The sequence below is a fragment of the Nilaparvata lugens genome, chromosome 11 (assembly GCF_014356525.2).
Source record: "Nilaparvata lugens isolate BPH chromosome 11, ASM1435652v1, whole genome shotgun sequence".
Taxonomy (NCBI): Eukaryota; Metazoa; Arthropoda; class Insecta; order Hemiptera; family Delphacidae; genus Nilaparvata; species Nilaparvata lugens.
The window spans coordinates 8,518,486-8,532,198 of record NC_052514.1 but is presented as its reverse complement, the minus strand read 5'-3'; the positions used below and the strand labels follow the sequence as shown (position 1 = coordinate 8,532,198).

Sequence of the window (13,713 nt, the reverse complement as noted above, 5' to 3'; positions counted from 1 at the left end):
GTAAGATAAAAAATAATTCTAAAATAAATAGTGGTATGTTTTATTAGAAAGAAATTCGTGAATTGGAATAAAAAATAGTCTACTACTTGCCGGAAGTATAAAATACTCCACGTTTGCAAGTAGGAATGAATATCACTTTAATTAATTTTAAATTCATGAATAAATGGAGAAAGGAAATAAATATTCCTCCGAGTCTGAAGTTAATTTGTACAGAGTATACTTTCTACTTTTATCTTCTTCTGATTTACTTTTTATTGTCTCCTCCCTTCTTTTCTCTTTATATAATTAGTTTTTTCTTGCTTCTTCTTCTCTCACTACTTTTTCCCCATTAACTTTCATCTCACCAAACCCCTTTCTCTCTCATTTTTCCGCTTTCAACTCTCTCATTTTTCCTCTTTCAACTCTCTCTCTCTCTCTCTCTCTCTCTCTCTCTCTCTCTCTCTCTCTCTCTCTCATTTCTCTTTGAACTTTTCTCTCCTTCACCAATCTTTCCCGTAATCCCTCTTTCTCCCCCACTTCCATTTCTCTCTCACACCCATTCTGCTTTTCAACGTTGACGGATGAAATCCACCACAGCTGCCTGTTTTGCTAAATTTTTGCCAACAGGTGGTTGATTCTAGACAGGCATCAACTGGAAAAGTTGTGAAAGTTGATGGAGGTTGCTTTCAACAGAAAAAGTTTGATGTACTTGTCGACGGCTGGATTATTATTTTATATTATGTTGTCCGTCTTCTCTCTTCTTGTTTGAAGGGCTTTGAATTATTAAATTGTCGGCTCCGGTGTAGTAACCTGTGGAATGAAATCGTTAACTAATGTGTCTGTTTTGAGTGAGTTGAGTTTTTATTGATAGGGGAAATTTCTGAAGAATATGAATTTTCATTATCTATCAATCTATATTTCCGATGAATATTGAACTTGAATTTTAAAAAACACTTTTGGAGTAAAAATGCACTTACTTTGGTAGTGACGATCGTTTCGACCTGTTGTTGGTCATCCTCAGACTGTAGGAATTTACTCTAATATCCTAATGTTAGGACATGTTAGGATGTCCTAATGTTAGGAGACTAGAGTAAATTCCTACAGTCTGAGGATGACCAACAACAGGACGATACGATCGTCACTATCAAAGTAAGTGCATTTTCACTCCAAAAGTGTTTTTTAAAATCCAAGTTTAATTTTAATAGTAAAAAAGTATGGATATGCAACAGAGGAATATTGAGTCACTTTTATCTATTTATCACACTTTTTGGACCACTATGGCCCAGTTGCACAAACGCCTGTAAAGTTTTATCATGATTAAATGCCAGGTGTCAGAGAGTGCTTCTTCAATAAGTCTATACTGATTGGTTCTTGTGGCAGTTAATCTCGGTTAAAATTCAACTGGCTCTTGTGCAACTGGGTTTATATGTATCAAAATTCGGAGGTGTAGCAGTTTTGGGCTGTTCTGTTTCTCCCACTATAATTTCAATGAATTGTGTATGAGTAATCAATAAATGAATATTATATAATTGGAATGAGAAGGCTGCAAGGATTAAATCATGTTTTTATTGATTTGCAAATTGAATTAGTTGTAAAAAACAAAATCCCATTTGCTCAAAAGCGTTCCATGCTTGAATGCTCAAAACAATTGATGCCAATAAATTATAATCATTGTATTAATTGTAATTACTATAAATTGATTGTTGATCAGTATCATTAGAATGTTACAGTATCATTTCAAGTATTCTGTCTCTAGGAACTTTGCTGAGGGCCTCCATACAGGTCTCCAGTGAGACATTTCATGGCAAGACATACACTTTTGTATCATCGTTTTTGATACTGTATCATTTCGATGATACAGAAGTGACCTAGAGCTTCTCCATAGAGGAGGAGGTTTACTTTCTTGAAACGTTTCGGAGTATACAAGTGAAAATCTTGCTTTACTAGTTGTAGAAGTAGAAGAATGAGAAGAAGAAGAAGAAGAAAAAGAAGAAGGAAAAGCAGAAGAAGAAGACGATCTGTGTTGTGTAAAATTGATTCATCTCTTCATTATCAATATTGCAGAATTGATAAATTGATTAAAAGTGTTCCCCAACTAGTGATTTTTGTTCCCCAACTGGAATTACCAGTACCGGAAAAACAGTATTCATTTTTCATAGATTAAAGGACTAGGAAATTGAAACAACCACTTGAAAAATCAAGAAACTTCAAGTTTTAGTTGTCAATCTATGAAAACAAATCTTTGGTCAACTAGAGTTTGAATTACGTATAGTCTATGGTATGATCTTAGTTTACTTTTACTACGTGTTGATATAAATATTGTAACAACCGAAGCTAGTTTCTCGATTTCCATGTGATTACTTCAAGTCTTTTATTCTCTTTTTGTGTAGTTGAGAAGTTGATATTGTGGTAATTATTCATATTGAATGAAAAAGACTAAGAAATTGTCAAAAACCACAGATTTATTGATACTTAGAAAGACCGGTTTCGGTTATTACACCATTGTCAATCTCTGATGAACTGCTTATCAGAGATCTGCAATCAGAGATTGACAATGGTGTAATAACCGAAACCGGTCTTTCTAAGTATCAATAAACAGTTTATCAGAGATTGACAATGGTGTAATAACCGAAACCGGTCTTTCTAAGTATTGATAAACTGTTTATCAGATATTGACAATGGTGTAATAACCGAAACCGGTCTTTCTAAGTATCGATAAAAAGTTTATCAGAGATTGACAATGGTGTAATAACCGAAACCGGTCTTTCTAAGTATCGATAAACAGTTTATCAGAGATTGACAATGGTGTAATAACCGAAACCGGTCTTTCTAAGTATCAATAAATCTGTGGTTTTTGACAATTTCTTAGTCTTTTTCATTCAATAGTCTTTTATTCGCTGTGACGGATATCTACCGCAATATCACCTCAATTACAGCAATATTGGTGATCAAGTGGAAGAATGGACATTTCTGTTCAAACTTCGCCAAGTCACCAAATAAAAAATAATTCTTTATTGAAGACGTACTATAATCATCAATGAGATTGTTGTTGAGGCTGAAACTATTACACTGAAAATATTGAATATTCTATTTCTTTTTATTATTGTTTTTTAAAATTTTATTAATTTTAAAGGGTACTATAATTCTATTTTATAAATACAATAAAGTAGCCCTGAATTCATACATTTAACAAATATTCTATATTGATGATAAAATTGTAATATTTGATTTGAAACTAGTGATCTTCCCAGTCGTAATATCTTGTTGAAGATTTAGCGAGATATTCTGTAAGAGATTCTTGTTTGATATTTGATTTGGAACTAGTATTTCTTCTAGATGTAGTCAACGTCATGATATATTGTAAGAGATTCTGCAAATTATTCAACAATCCTATACTTTGTTTGGTGTTAGATAAGCCACGCGAGCAAAACATATCAACAAAGGGCGAAGCATTAGGTAACCCCGGGGAGTAAATGTCACAACGTTTAGAAGCCCCAATGAGAGGTGTGATGATGTAACTACCCTTACACCAGTGTGGAAAGGGGAGACTGTATCAAAAGTTAATACAGTATTGCTCTTAAGGTGCGTACAGATATACGCGCCGCGAACATGAGCAATTCACTTTTAATCAGCTGACTATATCTGTAATTTTACAGAAACGGTAATATATAGATATAACAAGCTTGGCATCAGCTGATTAAAAGTGAATTACATCATGTTCGCGGCGCGTATATCTGTACACACGCCAGATATACATATATCATGTTTTGATTGAGGGCCTTGGAAATTCTCTCTTAATTATCAAAGTATCTTTATAACTTGTCATAGTTGATGCTAATTTTGTGTATGATGGGTTTATAGTGTTCTATGATGGAGTTATGATTAGACACAACGAATTCACGTTAAGAATACTGGAATAATTGGACAAAGGACTCGTGGAAGACCCCGGCTACAAGATCTGAAGCAAGTTACGAAAGATCTATTATTATCAAAGATCCATAGCTATTCAACCAAATAGCTATCCAGCCATCACACTGATTAGTACGGCTCTGGACAGTAAACTATAGTAAACTGCTTGAAAACTATAAACTGCTTATTACCAGTCGAATGATTGAAGCTAAAGAAAAGATGATGGATTCATTAGTATTCTATAGTTAATGCTTTTCATGTGAATGATGGACTCATTATAGCTTGATTCTAAACACACCATGAAAATCTCTGGTATATTCAGTCAATTAAAAACATCATCCATTCCAGTTTAACCCTTTCTATCCCAATTAATGAAAAAACAAGATGAAAAATTTATTCTGGTGTTTTTATGTTTCAAAACACTCTTGAAAATGAGAAAATAATTTTTCCCAAATTTTTCTCACCCTCCAGGGGCCCCTAGGGGTATGTTGTTTTAAAACAACATTGGGACATTTGGGACATTTCAAATACGTATAGTAAAAAATTTTGGTTTTGCATTAGAAAAATCAATGGTACTTTCATCATGCTTTATTCAAGGAAAGGTGAATGATTTCATTATGGAATCATTCCTAATCAATAATTTTTTCTTGATTTCAACATTATAACAATGAAAGTCATATAATAAAATTCTCAAGAGTAGTAAAATGGATTCTCAAAAATGTGATACACAGAACCAGATTTTGGTGACTAACTTATTTATTATATTCATAACTGATACATATTTACATAATATAAAAACGTGAAATTGAAACTGAAAATAAGGGTTAACAAAATATTTTACTTTCATTCTACAGTCACAGCATCTGAGAATCTTAAAATCTAATTAACGTTAAATGTTATATTGTGTCAAAGCTTGTAAGCTACTCGAGACAGTGATTCAGGATAATTTTATAATATACTCAATCTCGTTCGCTACGATACTATCAAGATATGGTGTTATCAAGGGTGATATATTGTTACAGTATACTGTTTCGAGGCTTGAATCTACTCGTGACAGTTATTCAGTATATATACTCATCTCGTTCGCTACAATACTATAAAGATATTATGGTGTTATCAAGGGTGAAGATTGTTTTTTATAATATAACCAATGCTACTGTATTATGAGAGGTGCAAATTATCCGAATTTCTCGTTGTTTTCAATGTTAAATGTTTGTCTCTTTCTGCTTACAGCTGAAAGTGTACCCAAGGAAGCTGGTAAGAAATAATTTTTGATGAAAAACAGAAACCAACCAAGCATAAATTACGTCACCATGTGTCTTTCTCTGTCTAGTGGGAACACCTCACCCAATTTTAGCATGATTTGGGTTTTAGTTGCACCGAATCCTGCAATCAATGTTATACCCAACCTCTTCTCTCAAATGTACCCACTTTAATTGATGTTTTAATTGTACTCTTGATGTAGTTCTATTAATACAGCTCTTAATTATTAATTAAGCTCTGAAGCTACTACCTTCCTAGTTATCATGCATTTACTCTATTAATTATTGTACTCTTAGCACAAAAACACCATTGTACTCTCAATCCACGTCTTTAGCTACTACCCTTTAGTACCGATATTCTGTACGTTCACTATAGTGCACTGTTTCAATCTATCTAATTGGATGAAGTTGCTCTAGCTGGGGTATTAATTTTATGTCGATCATTAAGGAAGAATCGATTTTATTGTTTTCTTTACTGTTTACTCAGTGTCTCTATCTCTGGAAGAATCTCAATGCATTTCTTCAATTCTTCTATTCAAACCTCAGTTTATTTAGATCATGAAAATGAATCAATTTTATTGTTATCTTTCTGTGTTTGTCTTTTGTAGAAGTTTTATATTTCCCCAACTAATATCTTCCAACTGATATTATTGGACTCGAGAAATATTATTTTTGTACCACTTCCTTTGATGCACTTGTTTTGAACTTTCAAACAATGAAATTCATAATCAAATATAATGATGTGTTGGAACTGACGACAATGATTGTGGATCTAGTAAGTTGGTTGTTTATTTTCATTGTTTGTTTTCTTACTCCTTCTAGTACTCTATAAAATGTTTCAAATTGAATGAAAATCTTCAAACAGAAAACTTAGATGAGATTAGGACGATTACTGGATTATTCTTGTAAACTCTCGGGATTTGAGAATTATCGTTTCTGTTTTTCTGTTGAATCAGGTTGCTCGTTTACATTAGGATGAATGGTAAGGTTAATTAAAATGAATGGCTGAATTTATTATTCCTGACTTTATTCATTTGCACCTTAATATTTGCCGTTGACAGTTATCAAATTAGCAGTGATCATGTTATTTTTACTTTCCTTGCCCCATTACCATAGGTAATGAATTCCTGAATGAATGCGTTAATTTATTAAAATTAAATTTCACACAAAACACTTCAGATAGGTTTATGTATGGAATGAATGCAAACTCAGATTTTTGCATCAAATTTCGAAAAAAAAATTTGAAAAGATTTAAAAAAACTCAAATTTTTGCATTGAACTCAAATTTTGCACAAAATTTTCAGATAGGTTCATGTATGGAATGATTTTGAACTCAAATTTTTGTATCACAAACCTACTATTTTTGATTGGAGCATCTTATGATCTGCCTTCTATCGACAATAAATAAGAAATTAGGTCACAACTTGGCATGGAAATTATTGAGTCAAATCATTTGAATAATTAATTGATATGTTGGAAGTGATCTGTAGAATAGTAGACTAAATAAATTGCAGCGAATTTTGTGGAATATTGGGCGGGGCTTAAAAGTCGACCTCGACTTAATTCATTTGCACCTTAATATTTGCCGTTGACAGTTATCAAATTAGCAGTGATCATGTTATTTTTACTTTCCTTGCCCAAACCATAGGTAATGAATTCCTGAATGAATGCGATAATTTATTACAATTCAATTTCACACAAAATACTTCAGATAGGTTTATGTATGGAATTTATTTGTAACATCCTTATTACTAGCATCTCATTATTCCTAGTATAGTATTAATTTTCGTGTTTTATTCAAAGGGCAGTGGCAAAATTGGGACTTATTTTTCTCACATCAAACAAATTTATCACTTTACAAAAAAAAAAACTGAATTTTGTTCGAATTTCATAACTATAATAAAATCACCCTTCCAGCACTTGTTAGTATTTGCTTATAATCAAGCATCACAAGCAGTTGACTCATTGGATTTGCAATTCAATTCACTAAACAAAGTTATCTTCTAATTTTTCGTAAAACTAATCTTTTCTGTTATTTAAGAAATCAAATGTCAAATGAATTTTGAACTATAATTTTGTTGCACGAAATTGAACAATAATTGTCATAATTCCGTGTAGCTCTGTCTACTTTTTATAAATGTTTGGGCTAAGTTTCACTTTCGTACGCTCAGTCATTATTCAAAAAAACAAAATTATAAGTGAAAAGACGAAATGTCGGCTGTGGCGGTGAAACTAAGGAATTCGGACTAGAATTCTCGTTTGAAAATGATAATTAGATATGTTTCTTACCCAGGAACAGAGCCTTCGGATATTGGTGAGGTTTTCTGAAACACTCTGTGCCGGTTGCACAAATGCCGGTTGAATTTTAACCGTGATTAATTCCACGAAAACCAATCAGAGAAGTCTTATCAAAAACGCCTTCTCTGATTGGTTTTCATGAAATTAATCACGGTTAAAATTCAACCGGCTATTGTGCAACCGGGCCTCTGTATTATAGAATCTTTATCGACTACTGGTTTTTCTAAATTCTATAACTACATACATTTTTCTAATGTTTAGATATTTGTCAAATTCATGTAAATTTCGCATAACGTCATATATGACTCGCCAGTTGATCCATCAACTGGATCGTCCAAGAATGAGATCAGCATTTGAGCATTTGAGCATTTTTATCATATATTAGGACGATCCAGTCGGGGGTCCAGACTACACGTCTGGCTAAACGGATATGGCGAGCGAAGCGAGCCTGACGTCTAGTAATATAATATTCCCAGGAATAGCTCTGATTGAGGTAGCAGTGCCCAATCAATTTTTCCGCCATAAATGCATTTCAATCTTCAACTTGGTGCCAACCTGACAAAATTATTAATTTAGTTACCAGTTAACAACTGTTTCGAAGAGGTACTCTCTCTAGATTATAGTTCTATATTAACATATGGTATGGACATTTTTCAATTATAATTAAGAGAATAAGAAGAATATACATGCTAAAGACGAACTTTAAACCTTAGAGTTGAAATATTGCCAAAAGATTTCTTAGTGCGCCTCTAAAGGCCACTGAACATACTTACCAAATTGAACGTTTTTGGTCCGGTAGATTTTTAGTTCTGCGAGTGAGTGAGTGAGTGAGTGAGTCAGTCAGTCAGTGAGTGACATTCCGCTTTATATATATATATATATATATATATATATATATATATATATATATATATAGATTTGATTCGATTCTACTCATATATAATCAATTTATTTTTGTATCCACCTCATTTCCTGGTTTATGACGTTTGAACTATTTATTCTATTCTTCCTAGAGTTCATTACTCCAAAGTTTCAGGTAACCCTCATTAATAAGTTGGCAGCTGAATGTACTGTTCCCAAAAACTGTCAATTGTTCGAATGTTGTCTGTTTCTTCACATGTTTCTCGCACTAATTTTGCTTTCTACTTGGAAATTGAAACGTCAGTTGGCAGATGGCAGGCAGTTGGGTTGTTCTGAATATATCTACTTGCTCTCACCTCCCACATTTCTCGCGACTGACTTCACTTCCGAGCTATTTTCGTTACTTGGAAACTATTTTCAGTCGTGTTGGCTTTTAGGTGATCTCGGATAGTTTTTCTTCTACCTTTTCATTCAAATATATGTTCTCTCAAGTCTCTAACTGGTCTTTTATCCGTAAATTTTATATTGGTTGTAATTAATTATTGATTGTGAAAGAATTGATTTGAATATAGTTGTCCCCAATATAACGTGTAATGATTCAATGATACAATAAGTTTTACATTTTTGTAACTTATTACATTTAGAATAAGATACACTTCTGTGAGATACACTTTCAATGAGACATGGCTCTGTGGATTCTAAATTGAGGAAGAATTTGTATGTTGTAGACCCCGGTATAATATACCCCGATTCAATGATGCAATAAAGTATACCGTGTTGCAACTTGCACTTTGAATAAGGTTGAATATACCTAATACATTAAAAAACTTACTTTTTATTAAGAGCCTATCCCTATGTAAAATTGACCTGTTATCAAAAAAATTATGTAACAGGGGGTTTCTTGTTTTCTTGAGTTATATTATACTGGGGTTCCAGTATGAAACCCCGACTGACTCATACCATTTCTTTCATACCGACTGAATTATACTTTTTGAATTTTTTATTTATTTATTTACAATGCAAATAACACTAATGTAATAACTTTGGAGGATAAAATAATAAGGTAGTCCTTGTGCTATTTTTCTTCCAAATTTGTAGGTGACAAAGTCCGAAATTAGGTTAGAATTTTACGTGTACAATTTTGATAAAATCTTGGTCCAAAATAATCATTAAAACTATAAATTTTGAATTTAGATGGCTTATACTATATTTAAATATAGTATTCCTATTCTATACTCTCTGACTCTTATTCTCAGTATGAAAAATTGACCTGTTATAATTATTATACTGAGGTTCCATTATATCTTTGTATTATAATATATGAATGCGTTTTATAGATATGACGACGTCAGTTCATATTCACTTATATGAGATAAAATATTGGGACTGATTTTCATCAGTTTGATTTCCTTCTCGAATATTTATCAGTTTGATTTCCTTCTCGGATACAACACCAAACTATGATACTGATTACAAAAATTAACTCATTCACTCGGAATATAATATATATTGGTGTTGCTACAGGTTCAAGTCAAGCACTCAATAATAGAGTAGATTCAAATATGAATTCATTAAAATTGGTACAGATTCGCATAATAATACTGTGCTCTATTATAAACATTCTTTTAAAAAATCATGCATTGGAATATTTATGGGTATAGTGTAACTGAGTTAAAAATCCTTATTTCCAAATTACTGATAGAATTCAGAGTTGGATTACAAGCTGTTGGCTAATCAGGAGAGAGTAGGTGGAGTCAAGAATTATAATAAACTTTCCATCCAGCAAGTGCTGCTACCTATCGGCAGATTTCAGACTTTAATTTATTTCAAAGTGTTGACCATTCAGCATTGAGCAGGCGGAGTCAAGACTCCACTCCGACTATTTGCCACCCTACAAGTGCCGCTGCCTCTTGGCAGAATTTGGAATCAGATGCATTTCAAACCACAATCAGGAGAGATTAGGTGGAGTAGAGAGTAAATTTGCCACATGTCAAAGAACTGCTATTTATTACCCGATTTGAAAACTGACGATTTTATTCCATATGAGTTGATATTAAATGACCGAGCGAAGTGAGGTCTAAGATTCAAGTCGACGGTTTGGCATTTCTCTAAATGTTTATATGTTGCGCATTTACGGCGAAACGCGGTAATAGATTTTCAGGATTTTCATAAATTTGACAGGTATGTTCCTTTTTTAATTGCGCGTCGACGCATATACAAGGTTTTTGGAAATTTTGCACTTGAAGGATAATATAAAAAGGAAACAGGAGCCTCCTTCATACGCCAATATTAGAGTAAAAACTACACTATAGAATACATTTAAATTATTAATCATAAATCAGCTGACAAGTGATTACACAGAGATGTGTGGCGAAGCCAGTCTATTGCTGTATTTCCATAAGATCTATAGTTTCAATCAGGTACTTGTGGATGAGAATACTGCGTGAGGTCTACTGTTCACAGAACTACTAGTTTATCAATTAATTTTTCAGTTTCAGTAGAGATGAATGGAACAAGAAAGAGCAATAATGGCCGACCGGATTGAGGAAAAAGGAGCCTCCTTCATACGCCAATATTAGAGTAAAAATCAGACTATAGAATAAATTATTCATCATAAATCAGCTGACAAGTGATTACACAGATGTGTGGAGAAGCCAGTCTATTGCTGTATTTCCCTAAGGTCTATAGTTTCAATCAGGTATTTGTGGATGAGAATACTGTGTGAGGTCTACTGTTCACAGAACTACTAGTATTATGGACCAAACTATAAACATGTAAAATTTTATGTGAATTTATTGCTACTATCAAAATTTTTTGAAATTCTTTGATCACTCGCAAATTTCCTTTTTACAATCTCAATTTGCCTCAAGTTTATCAATTGTCTCATTGATCGATGAGCCCATTTTCAATGTGTCATTGTTCATCCATTAGTACAGTAACGTTTTAGAAAGACTGCCAACTCTATTAAAGTTTGAAATTCGAAATTAGTCTTGATAAACCCCGCCAAAACCATTTAGAATTTGCAGCGTCTTTATTTCGCGAACAAATTGCAGTTCAAAGTAGGTCATGGCGGTGTGACCTCCAAATTCGAGGTCAATGCTTTGTGTCACTGTGTCTGTCGTAGATTATGTGGCAAACTACCCTGCCATCATTTTCACTGTTGAAGATTAAATTCCAAGAGTGTCGTTCAACACTTGTCAGTTTACGTGTTGCTATTGCCTGTTGAAATTTCATTTAATATTTCAAGATAACTGGGTCGTGACGTCTAGTACCTTTCGTTTTTTCTTCCACTTCTCCCTTCCACGATCTTCTTCTTTTCCTTATCTTTCTCCATACATTCCTTTCTCATCTCTTCCTATCATTTCTAATTTCTTCTGCGTTCTCGTCTTCTCTTTCACTTGTTCTGCCACTTCTTATTTTTCTTCATACCTTCCTTTTTTCTCTCTTCATATCGATTCTTGCTCTCATTTTACTGTTTACAAGTCTCCTCTTTCACTTGTCTCTTCGTCTTCTTATTTTTCTTATTCTTTAAGAGTCTTCTTCCATTTTTCCTCTTCCTTTTCTTCTCCTCTCCGGTTTTAGTATTCTCTCCCTCCTCTTACTCTTTCTAATTTTTTCAAATTTTCTTGCTTTCTTCTGTCCTCTTTTTGTCTTTCTTTTTTCCTCTCCTTCAGTCGTTCCTAGTTTCTTTCCTCTTCATTTCATACTTTCTCTCCTGATTCTCCTTCTTCACTTCTTATTCCCCTTCCTATAATGTTCCAATTTCATCTCCCTCTTCCTTTCTTTATTCGGCTTCCACCTCTAATTTCCTTTTTTAATCCTCCTGCTTTCTATCTTTTCCCTGCTTTCCTCGACTATTTTATCCTTCTTATCTTGTCAATATACTGTACTATTTTTCCTGTATCCTTCCTCTTCTTTTTCGTCGTTTTAGTTTTCTTTGTCCCCTTTTCTCCTTCTCAATAATGCCTTATTTCCTTCTCTATCCTCCCTTCTTATCTTGTCCTTCCTTCTTCCTCCTCTTGTCTGTTTCCCATCATTGTTCTTCTTTCTATCTATTCTTATTCTCAACATTTTCTTTCTCATGATCCTACTTACCTTCCTCCTTCTTTTCGTCCTACTCCTCCTCTTCCTATTCCTAACCCTCATTGTTAGCTTCCACCTTCTTCTCGAACTCCTCCTTCTTTTCCTCATCCTCCTTCTCCAACTCCTTCTCTTTCTCTTCCTCCTTCTTCTCCAACTCCTCTTTCTCTTCCTCCTTCTTCTCCAACTCCTCCTTCTCTTCCTCTTCCTCCTTCTTCCAACTCCTCTTCCTCTTCCTTCTTCACGACTCCTCCTTCTTCACCCCTTCTCATCTACTCCTTCTCCTTTACTCATCCTCCTCCTCCTCCTTTTCCTTCTCCTCCTTTACCTCCTTCAGACCTCCTCATTCTTCGCCCCTCCCCCTCTTCTCCAACTCCTTCACAAAACCTCTTTCTCCTTTTCCTTTTCTTCTTCCTCCTGCACCCCTCCTCCTTCTTCACCCCTTCTCCTCCACTCATCCTCCTCCTCCTCATTTTCCTTCTCTTCCTCTTCCTCCTTCACTCCTCCTCTTCTCCTTCACTCATCCCCCTCCTTTTTGTCCTTCTTTCTCCCTCTTCATAATCCTCATCTAGAATCCGACACTACTTGCATCGTCATGAGACCTTCATTTCGCAAATCCTCAACCCCCGAATTTAACTCCGCTGAACCTCGTCTAAAAGCCACCCCACCCCCTTCCTACTCAATCAACTGAGCCACTCCGACTTGGCAATTGTTCCCTGTCTCTATTGTTTTCTTCATCTTCTCCTCCATCAAGATGTTTATCTTTGAATTAGATTGTCTCTCACACAACTTATTCAAATCTAAGTCACAACGTATATTCAAACATCTAGAGCACCCAAATTAATAGAATTGTTCTATCTATTTCAGAGTTGTTTTGACTGAAAATCTTTTCATCTAGTTTCTCTTATTAGGCACTATTAATCAACTTGTTATCGTTTGTGTTTTCTCCTGGTTGGTGACTCATGTGTTTAAAATTTACTGAGTGAGGATTTTACATGAATTTACAGTCGTGAGTAAAGGAGGGTTGAAGATTGAAAAATATGTAGAGCTCAATAACTCTCTCATAGACACGATTAAAATGACATGTCCATAAATGTAAATATTTTGGAGGCTTATAATAGTTTCTAGAAAGTATTTTAAATAACTAAACATATTCCACTATTTAGAGGTTTTTTAATAGTACGAATGTACTAATCTATTTTCAATCATTATTTTCATAATTTTTTCCCAATCATTATTCCTGGCCGGCAATTAGGAGGTACTGAGTTCGATTCCGGAGATGAGAAATAGTTTTTTTTCCTACAGATACCTTGAAAAGTGAGCA

General features: G+C 33.9%; 1 protein-coding gene across 5 annotated transcripts in view; it reads left to right on the top strand.

The window, feature by feature from the left end:
* LOC111053552 (glycogen synthase kinase-3 beta) overlaps positions 1-13,713 on the top strand; it is a 210,777-nt gene that overhangs the window by 44,709 nt on the left and 152,355 nt on the right. For 2 of the 5 annotated variants that reach the window (XM_039437568.1, XM_039437566.1), the window contains one exon: positions 5,122-5,145. The exons of the other annotated variants lie outside the window; for them this stretch is intronic. In XM_039437568.1, coding sequence (XP_039293502.1) covers positions 5,122-5,145 — 24 coding nt within the window. The remainder of the gene's footprint in view (positions 1-5,121; positions 5,146-13,713) is intronic. 5 annotated transcript variants of the gene reach the window in all.